This window comes from Gracilinanus agilis, chromosome 6, assembly GCF_016433145.1.
Source record: "Gracilinanus agilis isolate LMUSP501 chromosome 6, AgileGrace, whole genome shotgun sequence".
In the NCBI taxonomy this organism is placed as follows: Eukaryota; Metazoa; Chordata; class Mammalia; order Didelphimorphia; family Didelphidae; genus Gracilinanus; species Gracilinanus agilis.
The window spans coordinates 7,956,112-7,973,300 of record NC_058135.1 but is presented as its reverse complement, the minus strand read 5'-3'; the positions used below and the strand labels follow the sequence as shown (position 1 = coordinate 7,973,300).

At 38.3% G+C, this 17,189-nt stretch overlaps 1 protein-coding gene across 1 annotated transcript in view; it reads left to right on the top strand.

The window, feature by feature from the left end:
* Positions 1 to 17,189, top strand: part of KIAA1109 (KIAA1109 ortholog) — a 209,985-nt gene that overhangs the window by 16,226 nt on the left and 176,570 nt on the right. The window contains exons 9-15 of the mRNA XM_044681108.1: positions 342 to 420; positions 2,932 to 3,023; positions 4,668 to 4,785; positions 11,978 to 12,133; positions 12,378 to 12,475; positions 14,646 to 14,824; positions 14,972 to 15,078. Of these exons, the coding sequence (XP_044537043.1) occupies positions 342 to 420; positions 2,932 to 3,023; positions 4,668 to 4,785; positions 11,978 to 12,133; positions 12,378 to 12,475; positions 14,646 to 14,824; positions 14,972 to 15,078 (829 nt within the window). The remainder of the gene's footprint in view (positions 1 to 341; positions 421 to 2,931; positions 3,024 to 4,667; positions 4,786 to 11,977; positions 12,134 to 12,377; positions 12,476 to 14,645; positions 14,825 to 14,971; positions 15,079 to 17,189) is intronic.

The following is a 17,189-nucleotide window of genomic DNA, read 5'->3' as shown; positions in this document are numbered from 1 at the left end:
GAATTGAAACCAGGGCCTTTTGATTCTAGGTCTGGCACTCTATCCACTGTGCCACCTACCTGCCTCTTCTCCACACATTTTGTGAAATAACAGTTGACTGAAAGAGATGAAATATTGTGGATTATGGACTTCTTTTCAATTTACATGTGACTTAGACATGTTTGGAGTTTAATCTTTATTTTTTTCAGAATTTCTCATAGATCTATTGTAAATTTGCATTTTTGGTATCTTTTAATAAGTCTGTATTTGAACTTTCTTATTCAGTTATCTGCTTTCCTTCATGATACTGAACTTTTAAAACTGTGAGACTTTGTTATATACCCATGCCTTTTTTTTGGTAGGAAACAAATGCTGTACACGTGAATGTAGGAGCTGGGTCATATTTAGAAATCAACATTCCTATGATAGTAGGAGAAAATGGTAAGCTGAGATTTTATTTTTTATCTTTAAAATGGTATATAAATAATAAAGTAATTTTTGCTTTACAGTGTTCATTGAAGGAATTTAATGTTTTAGGCCTTCAAGGTATTTTATTAGTAGTATCAGAGTAGTTCTAAGTGTTTTGACCCTGTTGAGTATATCCTTCTTCTGGATACTTGATCTGTCATTGATTTTTGTGACCTTGCCATGCTTTGCCTGATTGTCTTTTTCTCAGTCTTTTTTGCTTAATTATTATATTGGGATGTTTCCTCAAGTTCTGTCTTGGTCCTTTTTCTCTCTCTATAACTTCTTGATTTCATCACCTTCACTTAGATTCAATTATTAAATCCTATCAGGTGACTCCCATATCTGTATCTCGCAGCCTAATCTGTGTCCTGAGTTCCAGCCCTACATTGCAGCCTGTTGCACATTTTCATTTTGCATATCCATAGCAGAACTCATCATCTTCATCCCTAAACCTGACCTTTCTTTAAAGGTCCTCTTTGTGTGGAGTCACTGAAGTTCACAGCTTCTATTCTTCATTCATTCTTCTCTCCCCATCATATAAAATCATTTATCAGCTTGGGTTTTCCACTTCAGCAGTGGCTCTCCCTCTTGACCTCTTCCTTTTAGGACCATGACTCCAGGCCTTCATGACATGAATTATGGCAGCCTCCTCACTGTATTCATCCCTTCTAGTGTTGTTGCCTCTCTCCAACTGCCAAACTAATCTTCTTCAAACATGGGAGTTTTGTTGATTGTTTGGAACTTCCTGCTCAAACTCTACTGCAGCTCCTCATTGCCTTTGGGATTAAATACAAACTCTTCTTCTGGGTATTAACCTCTTTCATAGTTTGGCTCTTGGCCTACCTTTCCAGCATTCTGTTCCATGAAATTTCTCTCACATTATAGGTTCCTCCCAGGATGGCCTTCTATCTCTTACCTCTTACTTCATCTTGGCATGCATGCCATCTTGAGGCCATACCCCTCCCTTCATGCCCTAACCTCTTTCCTTTCTGCTCTCTGCCACATAGAATACTTTGAATGTCTTAGGTCATCTTCTATATGCCCAGTAGGACAGATGCTCCTTTAGGCACATTGTTGTCTCTCTCTTTTGGGTCTAGCACATAGCCTTTTTCTAAGGACTTTGTGAATAGAATCAAAGCTCCTGAGTGCTAGCAGGGTTGTAGTAGGTTTTAAATCCTTAGTTATCTCTTAGTAATAGGATGATCTTAAGAAGTAGGTTATTGAAGAGTTATAAACTAGTATATGAACAAGCATAAAGAATTCCTAAACATTATTTTATTAATAATTCACTTTATGTATGTTAAAATTTTAAGCCAGGCTTGTCTTTGTCAGTAAGTTGTACACTTGAGGAAGTCCAACTTTCAGGCAGGCCACCAGAGCCCCTTTCTAATGTTGCATTCTGTTTTATATTATTGAAGAATGTCTAAATTAGCTTTAATTCTGTCTGAGCTAATATTCTCTCTCCTGACTCTTATATATTTGAAGTCTGTACTAATTTATACATTGGAAGCCTCTGTATTAATGAATTCTTTCCTCTTATTAAATTTGACTGGACTTCAGGCTCTTTGCTTTTCACTGCCTTCATTTTACTGCATTTATTTTAAGAAAAAATTGATGAAATTGAGCTTTGTTATGAAGATGAAGGAGCCCAGTCGGTGTCAAAGGCCGGTTTGTGGAATTTAGCTCAAACTAGTGGCAAGTTTGTATTTTGAAGTTGGGTTTGTTTTTTTTAAGAGGTCCCAAATTCCAAGGCCTTTTGCATTGCTTAGTCCACATACATAGGTTACAGTTATTGGGACAGCAAAATTTACATGTAAGAGAATGAGTTTTCTTTTGTACCAGTTGAGTTTAAGAAGCCTTCAGGAGGGCTAGTTTGAGATACCCAAGAAGCAGTTGTTGATGCCTGACTGGAACTCAGGAGACAGAGTAGAACTGTATGCATGTATCTGGGAATCAGTCTGCCCAGAGATGACAGATAAGGCCATAGAAGCTGATGAGGCAGATCACCACCTGAGATAGCATGGAGGAAAAAAAGAAGGGGGTCAGGAATAGTTTTAGGGGACCTCCAGGTTGTGGGGCATGACTTGGATCCAGCAAAGGTGGACCACATTATTTACCTTCCTTAGAGCAGCCCTGGTTACAGACTTTCCTTTATCTCCAGATTTAATATCCCCAATTTGATGCTTTACAGCAGTGGTTCCCAAACTTTTTTGGCCTACCGCCCCCTTTCCAGAAAAAATATTACTTAGCGCCCCCTGTCACATACTATCATCTCCCCCTTATAGTTATTCTCCATCCCCAAATGTACCTGTGGCCATCACCGCCACCCCCTCTTCCCCACCCCTACCCCCCAATTGTTGCAGCACCCACCTGGGGGCAGTGGCACCCACTTTGGGAATCACTGCTTTACAGTATGCTAAGCTGAAAGAGTACTTGCCAAAGGATGACTTGAATTCTTGTTAATTATTTTCTTCCATCTAATAGGTTATACCCCTGCAATTAAAGGACAACTTTTACATGTTGATGCTACCAGCAGTATGCAATACCGGACCCTTTTAGAAGCAGAAATGTTAGCAGTAAGTCCTTAGTACATGATAGTGTGCATGCACAGGTGATATACAGATTTGCTTTAGAGCAGGGGGTATTAACCATGTATTGTGGACCCTTCTTCCCTTCACAAAATTATGGTTTTAAATGGATAAAATAAAAAATGCATGTCATTTCAGGAGAGGAAACCAATTATATTGAAATATAGTTATCAAAATATTTTTTTAAGCAAATTCTTGGACCCTAGTTTATCAGGAAAGCAATAATCATTTATTAAAGATTATTGTTTTCCAGGGTCTGTGCTAAGCACTCAACACTCAACCTAGAATACAAGCCAAAAAGAGAGTTCCTGTCTTCATGGTGCTTACATTCCAATGGAGGGAGATAATACATAAAAGAGAGGTGAAAAGCTGGAAAGGGGGAAGTTCGAGGAGAGGTGAAAGGAGAAATAATATCAAAGTTTGGAGAGTTCAGAGACCTGGCTAAGAAGGGAATAAAGCTCAGGCCTGAACCTAAAATGGTGGCCTTGAATGCATTGGCTTGGCAGAGGGATATCCAAATTAAAAAGGACCCAGAGTCCTTGTGGGAAAGTCATCTGGGATGGGGAGGACAGGGCTTTAAGAATTTCTGTTATTTCTAGATCCAGGGAATGTAGCTAGAGGGCTACTGTTTGTCCTTGCATCCCTAGGCCCTATTTCTAGGTAGAAGAAAATGGAATCCCAGTGTACTGGTTCATCATGACCGTGGAGCTGCTTGTAATTGGGACAGAGCATAGATTGTCACTTGAGGGCCAATAATGTTCTTGTTTTTTAGCTTTTAATGATTATAGTTGTTACTTTCCATGACCAGACTAAATCCTGAGGTGATAATGAAATGAGCTTTTTGAGTAAAGTCTTCCTTATCATTTTTTTTCTGGTTTAAAAAAGAATACTATTTTTTGTGGCTTTATAAAAATCCTTCTGAGAGACTTAATTCAGGCAGATGTTTTCAAGAAAATAGTATCACTAAATAGGTAAAATACTGCTTGCACAGAGGCCAAGGCTGTCATGTCAAGAGCCAAATATTTAGAATTGGGTATATTATAAATATATCTTGTAACCGTCATTGGCAGCTCTTATGAACAGATGGAGCCATTGGAGAGCAGACCCTTGCACTCAGGGGTAGGCAGCTTTTTGTCCTTGTGGGGCTCTCATCCTTTGGCAGTTAGCTTAGCCTGTTGTGAGGCACATAGGAAGATTTATAGTTACTGTGCCAGTGTGGAATGGAAGCCTGAAGTGCCCAGGGTGCTGGGGGGGGGAGGGTGTCTGTCACTCTGATGATTTGCTCTGACTCCCTCCATCTTGGAGGGGAGTGAGATCTGGAGAGGAAGCTGAGAGCCTTGTCTGCCTTTCTGGCTGGCTGTCCTTTGTACTTGGCAAATGTTGGAGCTTGTATTCTCCAAGTATTGTGAGTGCACTATGACTCCATATTAGCAATTAGGATCATTAAGCTCCCCGAATAAAAGCAGGGAACAAGTATTGACCTTCAGCCACAGAAAACCTAAACCACTAGAGGTGCCTTCTGTTCAGCTCAGCAGGAAAATATCTTTAATTATTCACCATTATACATGATTGACTCTTCATTTCTGATACTGTTAACACATGTCACATTTTAAGTGCTTCTTTCGTTCACAGTTCCATGTCAATGCCAGTTATCCCCGGATATGGAACATGCCCCAGACATGGCAGTGTGAACTGGAGGTTTATAAGGCAACCTATCACTTCATCTTTGCCCAGAAAAACTTCTTTACAGGTATGAACTTTAAAGAAGTAGTATTACATTCAATGGGTTTTGTTTGACATGCTAGATCTCTTTTGGCATTATTTGCTTTTGCTTTTAACTTATTTCTCTTACTCCAAAAAAAAAAGGCTTTTAAGGATATTTCTCTTAACCTCAGGAAAGGAAAGAAGAGAAAATTTAAAATAAAAACAATGGCCTAGCTTTAGTTGGTCCTTTGTTTCAATAAGAGAAAGAATGTGTGCTTCTCCAGTATGGAGAGAAGAAGAGGCTCCCCAGTTTCCAGTGGTATTCTCCTTCATTGGGAAAACATTTATTTTAGTGTCTGCTGTGTACTAGCACTATGCTGAGCACTGAGAATACAAATGTGAAAAAAGAACAATAGTCCCAGCCCTCAAAGAGCTAAAATTTAATGGGAGAAGACAACACACAAAAGGATGTTGCCAGCATGGAGGTATGGTGGGAAAGTCAGAGAAGTCCCAAAGGAGAGAAATGAATTGCTGCCTGACCTGGACTCTCTCCTTAAATGGAGGTTTTGGAGTCCACGCCACCAATCTAGGGGCAGAGGGTGGTGAACAGAATCCTAAAGCTGATGGGATCTTGTACTGTGATGGGGGTTTTCCCCAGTAATGAACTCCCTGGGTCCTGGTGGAAAAGTTGGATCATCAGTGAGAGGAGTTTCTGTTAATCTACAATGGAAGAGAAGTGCCAGTTGGGAAAAGTCAGGCCACATTCCATCTCATTAGTTTAGGTATTCTCTTGGAGTCTTTGTTAATTGGATCCAATCTATTATGGAATGTGAACCCCAAGGTTAAATGTCACAAAATAATCCAGATCTAAGGAAACAATTTGGATTATCTATTTTTTATACTTGATTATTTGAGTTCTTCTTCCATTCCTTTAGCTTGAATAATTGAGTTGATTCTTTATTTTTCCAAATGTTTTATAGTTCATAGTTTATAAACATTATTTATCTTTATATCTTTATTTTTCCAAGTGCTTTATAAAGGTTCATTACAAATGTTCATAGTACTGTAGTGTTTTTAAAAACCATAAAATGGGAATATTTCCTTAATTTATTCTATACTGTTATAGAATTTGACCAAGGCAAAAAGTCTTTTTTATCTCAGGTAGAACTTTTCAGAGTACAAAATGTACAAGCTTAGAATTATAGTGAAACCTAAGAACAGTTTGAATGTGGGCAAGAATCCGTGTCTGTTTGTTATGAATAATGATTTTTTTTAGTCCAAAGGAAGCCAAGTTGGCCTGAGTGAAAACCAGTAAGTCATTTTGCTTATTTGTATTGCCTTTTGGGGCTATACAAATCTGGATCCACTCTTCATCCATTTACATGTCAATGTAGTTTACTTTCTATTAAATAGTTTCTGAACTAAATTTAGATTTAGTCTTAGGAAAACTATCTATCCTAGTGACATCACTAATACCAAATCATTACACTTAGTAGAATTGTAATCAAATCTCAGTGTGGGAATTGAGTAATGCCAAATGATTACGGTGTGCCAAAATGAGATGAGTCATTAATAAGATTAAAAGAATGAGATTTAAGAAGGTAGAGGTGGAAATCAGTAGAAGGCAGCCACTGCAGCCTTAGGGTTTTAGTTGTTGTAAAATAAATGAGCAGTCATCTGAGATAGTGTTAAATGAACAAATGTATTTTATTTTAGATTAAGAAGTGAAACCTATAATCTTAGATTTGAAACTTGCAATTTTTCATTTGAGGAAAAAGGTGTCTGAAGGAAATAGTAACTATTAAGGCTTGTTAACATTTTCATTTTCAAGAAAATATTTACAGTTCATCTTTAGATTTTAAGTTTATCACCCTAATGGAAAAATGCTTATAGCAGAGTTCATGCCTGGATACCTCATGGAATGAATAGTGTATATTCATAAAAGGATGGTACTTTTTAGAACTTAATAGTTGGGAGGTAGGAGTTGGGGTAGAATTAGTGAAGTGAATGATGATCCAACAACTCATTGCTGTAATGCAATGCAATGCAAAGATGTTGATGTAAATTGACTGGAAAGAAAATAGTTCAGTCATCATTTTAGGGCCAAATTAATTCTTTGTCATCAAAGTCAGTTAATTAGCTTTGGAAACAGCAGTATTAGGTAAACACTTCAACACTGTTCTTATGTCTTATAACAATTTATTGAAATCCATTGCACATTTACTAAGTGCTTTGTTTCATTTCATTGATGAGGAACAACTTCTGGTTTCCATGAATCTTCATGAATCTATTGGGGTAAAGATTGAAGTTCATGCAAGCAGGGAGGTCATAGTAGGAGCAGCTGGAGGTAGGGAGATGCAGAAACTCTCCTTTGTATAGTGGCCATTTTGATAATGGTGTTTCTATTGATTCCACTTTTTATCCTGAAGACTTGTAATACAGTTGTATAACTCGTATTTGTGGAAATTGTCTCCCACCTCTCACTCTTTTTCTGCACTATAGTAGACTGTTAAGTGGCAGATACTGGGAGGCAACAATTAAAGCAAAGTAGTCTTTGCCCTAGAAGAGCCTCACATGTTTGTGGGCAAGTAGATGGATATGTAAAAGAGAAAGAAAGTAATTTTGGAGAGATGTCACTAGCAGTTGTGGGTAGGGGTCATCAGAAAAAATTTGAGACAGAAGATAATACGTGAGATGAGGCCTGGAGGAAACAAAGCAGGTAAGGAGAGAATACCTGATTGAGCATGGATGACCAATGTAAAGACAAGGAGGTGAGAGGTAGAATGCAGTGCATGAGTAACAGAAATATGTATGAAGAAAAGACTTATAGAGAGTTAAAGCGATAGAGCAGAATCTATTATGCTTCAGCTAAAATAGAAAAGAAGCAGACGTAGCGAATATCTCAGACTAGCTAAAATCAAAACTAGGCCTTACTAAGAAATAATTAGGGGAAACTAAATTTTGTTAAACAGTATCATAAATAATAAATTATTATTACTACTGAATATACATATATAAAAATATGTATATATACATATATGTATGTGTGTATGTATGTATATATAAACATGTGTATCCAATTCGTCACATTCAAATTCTTGAAGGAAAACCTAAATGAGTTACAAGAAGAAATACAGTAAAACCATTATAATGGGGGAATCTTAATTTACTCCTCTCAGAACTAGATAATCATAAACAAAACAAGAAAGAAGTTATGGAGATGAAAAGAATTTTAGAAAAGTTAAAGAGATCTCTGGAGAATATTCAGTGGGAATAGAAAGGAATATTTTTTAGGGTTAGGTACATGGCACCTTCACAAAACTTGGCTAGGTATTAGGGCACAAATGTAGAAAAGCAGAAATATTAAAATACACCCATTGGGGACCTTAATGCAATAAAAATGACATTAAATAAAGGACCATGAGCTATAGATTAAAAGTTGATTGTGATAGTTATGGTAAATAATTTAATCCTGACTAGGTGAGTCAAAGAACAAATCATAGAAATAATAATGATTTCATGAAAAAATTCACATCAGTAAGACAACATACTAACATTTGTGGGATGCAGCCAAAGCAGTACTAAGGGGAAAATTTATCTCTTGCTGCTAACATCAGCAAAAGAGAGAAAGAACAGATCACTGACTTGAACATTCAACTAAAAAAAAAAACTTGAAGAAATTTAAAATGTCAATTAAATATAAAAATAGAAATCCTGAAACTTAAAGAAGAGATGAATGACATTAACATTTTAAAATTTTAGATTTTTCCGTAAAACTGGTTGCTGGTTTTTATGAAAAGCCAAAAAAATAGGCATGCCATTTGAAAATTTAATTTTTAAAAAGAAAGAAGAAAACCAAATTATCAGTATCAAAAATGAAAAGGGTGAAATCACAGCTAGTGAAGATAATTTTAAAGTAATTATTAGAATCTGTTTTGCCCAACTATATGCCAGTAAAACTGACAATCTAAATGAAATGAATGAATGTTTACAAAAATATAAATTTCCCAAATTAACAGAAGAGGAAATAAAATCAAAAAAGAAATCGAACAAGTCATCAATGAACTTCCGGAAAAAACCTCCAGGATCAGATAGATTCACAGGTGATATGGGTAATGATACAATAAAAGACCCCAAGAAGGATAGTGTTAGGTAAAAAATTAAGTTTGGACTAAATATGAGAGAATGTGGTCATCAAAATTATGTATATTTCAAGTCAAATGACTTTTTAGCAGCTTTATTTACAAAATAGAGGGAAAGAGTAAAGTAAAGAAATGAGAAAGAGGGTAGAGAAGGTCTCTATCCTATCACACTAGATAATTACTCTGGTCTGATTTGAACCAGGCAGGGCTCCTAATTAATCCTCCATTGGTGGTGAATAACCATGTGGCCTCCTCTGGCAATTAGTTTCTCCAGAAGCCAGGAAAGGAGTCAGCCTTTTCACACACCCATGTGGTAGTCTGAAGGGAAAATCCAAGAGCTGTCTTACCAAATGCAGTTCAAGTGCCAGAGTCCCAGCTCCTCCACAATCCAGATTCAGGATGAAGAAGGCTCCTCCCAGGAAGTTTTTGCCACTTTTAAAGACCCTTCTTTGCGTCACTTCCTGTGCCTTCCCCCACTTTACAGGGACCAATTGCTGTCTGTAACTTTGCTTAGGACTGCCCAGAGGGTAGTCAGTCATTTCTGAGTTGTCGCCTACTTTAGCATGTGGGTTGTAGACCTCCCCCACTTGGGAATTAAGTAGGGAGTTAAGTAATACGTTTCTGGTGATCAAATTTAAAAATAGGTGAGGGGAGAGTTAATCCCATCTTCACAATAATTAGACATGGAGGAGGAAAACCAACACTAAGCAAAAGTCTTGAAAGTTCAGGAGAGAACATACAGGAGAGGAGGATGGCTCAGGTAAGGGAAGCAGAGGAAGCAAGCATGAACCTCTTTTTATAGGAGTTTCGCTAAGAAAGAGAGTAGGGAGTTAGGGCCATCACTTAAATGGGTGGATAATAAGAGTTTTGTGAAGGGCTGTTTTGATTCACAGGAAGCCCTGGGAGTTTGTAGCCAACAATAAAGGAAGAAGGAGAGAGATTGGCGATTGGGAATTTGGGTATGATTGTTTGAGTAATCTGTGAAGGAAGAGATGGGAGCAAGAGTACATGTTGAGAAGCTAGCCTTGTAGAGAAGGGCCACATCTCTCCAATTTGGAATAAAAAATTTATAGAATAAGGAATAGAGTCAAGGAGTTCTTCAACATAGAAAATGGTAGAAGAGAGTCTCCTAGGGAAGTGTGAGTTAAGTGAGGTCCCAAATGTGAAGACGCATTGAGGGGGGTGGCAGGGTTGCATGGAGGGCAAGAGTAGGTTGCGCTGTAGGGAGTAAGATAGAGAATAAGGAAAGAATCCAAGGATTGCCTTATTGCAGAGGGAGCATGGCAGTGCCCCTTCCAAAGATTCAAATGCTAGCCTATCTATGCTTTTTCATCCCTTGAAGCTCTTGTCCACCATGCTCTATAGCAGGGGTCGGCAACCTTTTTGGCCATGAGAGCCATAAATGCCACATTTTTTAAAATGTCATTTTGTGAGAGCCGTACAGTGCTCACAGTGCCGCTCCTGTAACAGTGCCTGAAAAAAATGGACTTTATGACTCCTGCAGAAAGAGCCCTATCTGGCCCTCAAAAGAGCCAGATATGGCTTGAGAGCCATATGTTGCCAACCCCTGCTCTATAGGGAGTTCTACCTTGTGTTTTCTAATTCATACTTTTATAGTTAGCATTTTTTAAATAATTTAGTCATAAAAAGACATGGTAAAAGAAAGTAATTTTCTTTTACAAAGCATTGTAGTGATTGCACTTGGTATACAAAATTATGGTCTTTTCTCACCCTCTTCTATGTTCAAGTAATGGCAGAAAATTAATAGAATAGACACTTTGTAATTTAGGTGTGAGGGAATGCCTAGTATTTCTTGACAGCTATTCTTTCACCAATTATTTCATTAAATGAGTCCAAAGGGACTCCAGATTGACCTAAAGATAGATTCTTAATAAATACTGTAAGGAGCCTCGGGGTAATAGATTCAGTGTTTAGGCGGAAATTAGAAGCTGTTCTGGGAATAACTAGTTTAAAATGAACACAATGAAGGAAACAAAGGAAAAATACCAATAATATGAAATGTGCTAGCTCCAGCTGTATTTTATAGATCATTATGATTTAATTATAGATTCTGATTGTATGATTTAGAATCAATTTACCTATGTCTACAGAATCTTTTTAACCACTTAAAAAAAAATCCTTACCTTCCATCTTAGAATTAAAACTAAATATTGGTTCCAAGGCAGAACAATAAGGGTTAGGCAAAGAGGCTTAAGTGACTTACCCAGGGGACCCAACTAGGAAGTGTCTGAGGCCAGTTTTGAACCCAGGACCTCAGGCCTCTAGGCCTGGTTCTCAACCCACTGAGCCACGTAGCTTCCCCCTTTTTAATTACTTTTGAGAACAGTAATCAAGAAAAAAAACAACACTCTCGTGTTTACGATCTTTTGTTGTTTCTATATCCAGAAGTAAGGAAATTGGTGAGGAAAAGTAAAGAACAGGTGTTCATAGAAATTGTTTTTTAAAACCCATTTCTCACAGCAAGTATGGTTAGTATTTTGCCTATTTCCCAAAGGAGGAAATGACCTCTTAAGAGGCAGCTGCCTTGCTCTTCACTCCAGCATTCTTCCCACCACTGCGAACTCAAGGTGTTTGTAAGCTCATTTGCCGTGTTGTGAGAGACTCTTGGATTCTTGGCGTTTGGTTACATCATAGAACTTTTTGCCTTAATGAAGTCAAATGAACACTATCATAATTCTTTTTTATCTTCTGACCACCCTTTGTCATGTTATTGATTCTTTAACATGGACTTGTATATGGATATAGCACTTAGAGCTTTGAGAAGAACATTTGGAGTATAATGTGAGATTGTGTAACCTCCGTGGTAAAGACATTATATTCCAAAATTAATGGGGAGTTCCTCTCTTTTCTTGACCAACCACAAAACTCTTTTAAAAAATAATTGCCTTATTGGAAAATGTGATCTGGCTATGGGGAGGTGTGTTTCAAAGGTAAGAATTTGGAAACATGTAGGCACATTATTTTAATGTCTAAGACTTGAAGACTCATATTTTTTGCTAGAAATTCATTTATTTGCATGAGGGTTCTTTGGTCTCTAAATTTTAAATAACATTTTCTTTTTTAAAATCATTCTAGATTTAATTCAAGATTGGTCTAGTGATAGTGCCCCTGATATTTTTTCATTTGTTCCATATACATGGAATTTTAAAGTTATGTTTCATCAATTTGAGATGATTTGGGCAGCGAATCAACACAATTGGATTGACTGTTCTACCAAACAGCAAGAAAATGGTGAGAATTTTTAAAAATAAAATTTAAGTACTCTTCCTATTAAAAACAACTGTAAGGAAAATCAGTCTTGCTTCTTATTTCATGGGTACTGGTGTGTTTTATACTGTGACTTATAAAACTGTCTTATTTGTTGGATTAAGCATTTTTGTCTTGAATTTAATTTTATTTGAGAATTTATATTAGGAAAGCTTTTAATTGAACAGTATTGAATTCAATTTTTAAAATAAATTCTCTTCTCTTATAGTTTATTTGGCAGCCTGTGGGGAAACATTAAACCTTGATTTTTCTTTGCCTTTTACTGACTTTGTTCCAACTACCTGCAATACCAGATTTACTTTAAGGGTATGTATTATTAAGTACATGATTTACTGAAAAGACACTAATAATTAGGCATTGGCCTTCCTGTTATTCACCCTCACCTGGTATAGGGCTTCAATAGTCGGGGCCAGCCACGGCCCTAACACTTGAGAGCTTCGACTTGCTTCCCTATAAAATAGGGAATTGGTACTTAGACTCCCTCACTGGGTAGTTGTGGGGAAAGGAATCAGCAAACCTGGAAGTGTTAGAGAATAGTGAGTTGCTGCTGTTTTTGTCTGTTTCTTTTGCTCAGGTTAGTCTGCAGCTTTTGTGTTAGCCTGGTTTTTATCATTTATTTGTAAGAGCTCAACATTATCTTCTGCTTCTTCCTGAGCTACTTACTGTCTGGGAAAACTTCTGAACTCCAGATTCCTGAGGTGAAGCAAACTAAGGGTGGGCATTAGGAGCTTGGGGGACCGAGAAAAGGCTCGTATAGAATTTGGCTGCTAAGCAGAACCATTAAGGAAACAAAGACTTCTCAGAAGTCAAGGTGAGGTGGGAATGCACTGTGAGTGCCTGGACAGCCTATTCAGAGATTCGTGGTTAGGATTTGGAGAGTCCTGTATGGGAACTAGAAAGGAGATCAAATTAGGTAGACTTTCGAGTGTAGGAAGGGCAATGGTGAGGCCTAAGGAGGGACCTGGGATAGAGGCTTTCAGAGCTCCAAAAAAGAGTTTCTGTTTGATCTTAGAGGCAATAGAGAGCCATTGAAGCTTACCAAGGGAATCAGTGGACTACTCAGATTTGAGCTTTCGGAAAACTGCTTTGCTGGCTTTGTGATGGATGACAAAGGGGGTGCAGAGGCTGGGAGACAATTAGAAGGCTTTTGTATTAGTCCAAACACAAGGTGATAAGAGATAATGTGGAAGTAGAAATGACCATAGTTAGGAATAGATTGGATATGCAGAGTAAGGGACAGTGAGGAGTCAAGATAAATGCCAAGTTTGCAAACCAAAGTGCCTGGAAGGCTAGAGGTACTTCCAACAGAAGTGAGGAATAGGTCTGGGGAGAATGAAAATGAGTTCTGTGTTGGACTTACTGAATTTTGAGATGCCTGTGGGACATCCAGTGTGATCAAGCCATTGCCAGTGTGTAACTAGAGTTCAGCTTAGAGACTAGGTATTAGATTTACCTACCTGAAGAGACATGGCATTCACTCCCAGAGGAACTGATGATTTCACCAAACGAGAGTGTGTGAAGAAGGAATAGGGGAGAGCTCGGGACAGAGCCTTCAAGGTGTTCCCAGAGTTAGGAGGTGTGATAAGGATGGTGAAGGGAGATGAGTCACCCAGGGAGGAGGAGAACCAATACCAACTAGGGTCATTAAAACTGGGGAGATTATCCAGGAGGAGACAATGAGCAGCAGCATCAGATGCTTCAGAAATGTGGAGAAGGATGAGCATTGAGGAAAAGCCATTAAATTGGGAATGTAGAGATTAGCTACAACAAGCATTTATTAAGCATCTGCCCTGTGCTGAGTGCTGAGAATACAAAGAGAAGCAAAAAATGGTCCCTGATCTCAGGGAGTTCCAAGTCTAATAGACATGTACAGTCCAAGATCATTGGTGAATTTGGAGAGAGCAACTTCAACTGAGTGAGGAGGTTGGAAGCCAGAATGATAGGAGGATATTGGGAAGCAACATGCATGTGTAGTCTGCTTCTTTTAGGCATTTGGCTGTGAAAGCTGGTAGGTATTTTAGACCATATATTCTAGTGAGGTGTTTTTTAAGAATAGGTTAGATTTGGGTATCTTTGATTATTTTTAGTAGGTAGGGAGAGATTGAACATTAGAGAGAGTGGAGATGAGGGGGGCAGTCTACTGGTGAAGAGGTAGAGAAAGATCCACGGTATATGTGGAGGGGTTGGCACCATTGTGTGGAGACAGGTTATCTCATCATGAGAGATCAGACTAAAGTATCAGAAGATGGAGGGTCCCTGTAAGAGGGTTTTGAGATAGATAGAAAGGGAAAAGAGTATTTTTCAAGCAATCTCCTTAATGTTAGTCATTTTTATGAATTTAAAATTTTTGGAGATTTAATTTTATGGTTTCTCTTATGGGTAAGAGGGTTTTGGAACCGTGATGATTTTGTATTAGTCTCATATTTCACTGCCAGGTTGACTATTTTCTGGTAATTAATTTAAAATGTTAATTTAGGGAGAAGATGTCGATCTTCATTTATTTCTACCTGATTGTCACCCAAGTAAATACTCATTATTCTTGTTGGTGAAAAATTGTCACCCAAATAAAATGATTCCGGAGAACTGTATTCCTGCTGAGTGTCAGAGTGGCCAGAAAACAGTGAAGCCAAAATGGCGTAACATCACCCAAGAAAAGTGAGTGAGAACGTTTTAGTTGTGCCTTCATCCCCTTTTGGGGCAGGGTCAGTACCAGGAAAAGGATGGCAATGGTGACAAGCACAGGGGAATGCTGTGTCTGCATGCAGTTTAATGAATTAGAAAATGATTTCTTTCCTTGAACAGGGCTGGTTGGGTTGAATGCTGGACCGTCCCAAGTGTAATGCTTACTATTGACTACACCTGGCATCCAATTTATCCTCAGAAGGCAGATGAACAACTAAAGCAATCATGTAAGTATTTTCCCGTGAGCTCTGACAAGATGCTCTTTGGTTCTTTTCCCCAAGTCAGAAGAATAATATGAGAGGATAATCAATGTCTCCTGAAGCATTTATTAAAGCTTCTCCTCTGTCGCAGTGCTCGATGCCAGGCAACCAAAAACAAGTGAAAGATCTAGCCTGTGCTATATGTCATCAGGAGATGACATATGTAAAGAGGCAAGGCAGATCTATACACAGTGAACTCAGGGCAGATTGAGGAAGAAGAGCTCAAATAGAGTGGGCATCATGTAGAACAGTGATTCCCAAAGTGGGTGCTACCACCCCCTGGTGGGTGCTGCAGCCATCTCAGGGATACGGTGATGGCCACAGGTGCATTTATCTTTCCTATTAATTGCTATTAAAATTAAAACAAATTAATTTCCAGGGCACTAAGTAATATTTTTTCTGGAAAGGGGGCAGTAGGCCAAAAAAGTTTGGGAACTACTGATGCAGAATATGGCATGTGGGCTGACTTTTCTTTTAAACATTTATTAATATTCATTTTTAACATGGTTACATGCTTCATGCCCCTACTTTCCCCTTCACCCCCCACTCTCCCCCCAAACATGGCCGATGCACATTTCCACTGGTTGTAACATGTGTCCTTGTTGTGGGCTGACTTTTGAAGGAAACATGACATTTTTCTTGGAAAGGGAAGTGGGGCAAGAGTGCAAGCCAATGCAAAGGTTTGGAAATGGGCTCATGTTTTTTGTGTGAGGACCAGCAAGAATATAGGAAAGGAGGAGGGGATGTGATGTTTAATAAGGTTGGAAAGGTAGCTTTGGGCCAAGATATGAAGGACTTTAAAAGTTACCCAGAAGAGCTTCTGTTTGAGCTAGAGGTAATAGGGAGCCATAGGAGTTTTTTTATTAAAGAGAGTAGGGGAGTCACTTTGGCAGCTTGGTAGAGTTTTATGGTGGGAGTGGGGTCAAAATTGAGGCAGGGAGGCCACTTATGGCCTATTGTAACAGTACAGATGAGAATAGATTAGGGGCCTGTCTGTGAATAAAGAAAACGAGGGACTGGTTTTGATAGAGGTAGAAGCAGAAAAGAGGAGATTTAGCAGCTATTTTGATATGCAGGATGAGGGACAGTGAGGAGTTGAAGATAATCCCAGAGTTGGTGGGCAAATGGAAGAATTTGAAGAGATATGGAGAGGGGGTGAGTTTTGGCAGAAATATAATGAATTCTCTTTTGGAGGTAATTGAGTTTTGAGGCGTGTTTAGGATATCTGGTTCAAAATATCTAATAAGCACTTGGGGATGTGGGATTGGAGCTTCCATTTGGGAATGATCTGGGTAGAGCTGTGAAGGTTACCAGTGAGAAAGAGTGGAGAAAGAATAGAAGAGATCCAGGAAGGAACCTTTGAGTACATCGCTAATTTAGGGGACCTGATAGGAAGACTGAACCAAGAGAAAATGTTCCTGCTCTTGTTACTTAAAACAAGTGTCAAATCTTTGAAAAGGAATTTGATATGATTAGAAATTGTATTGCAGAATCCTATATTGCTTTAGGAGAATTTGTTCCTAATGTTTAGCTTGTCGTCTTATAAAGGTAAAAAATAATAAAGGCTGAGATAAATATAAAAATTAGTATTTTAATTAAAGCCATGCTGATATATAAAGTCATTAGACCACGCGCTTGTAAGAATTCAAAACTGCCGCTCCAGCCATTATTACCTAGCGTCTCTTCCTGAGTCTGCTGGCCAAGAGGCCACTCCCCCCTAACCCAGGAGATTTTAAACTGTTCTCTGCGTGGAGACGTAGGCGTCCCCATGCCCAAAGAACCGGAAACGGAAACCCGTTGGACCACGGGAAATGTAGTTTGGTAATTTCCACGTGTCTATAGAAAATATATATACTTTTATATGGCATCTCCCAAATTTCACTTTTACATTATATAGAGGTTTTTGACTTTCACAGATGTGCGAGGTCTAAAAAGTGTAATAAAATACAGATTGGTAGTACTGAGTATTCCTGGTTAATACAACATACATTTATTTTTATTACTACTTTTTAAACCCTTACCTTCCATCTTAGAATCAGTACTAAGTAATGGTTCCAAGGCTAAAGAGCAGTAAGGGT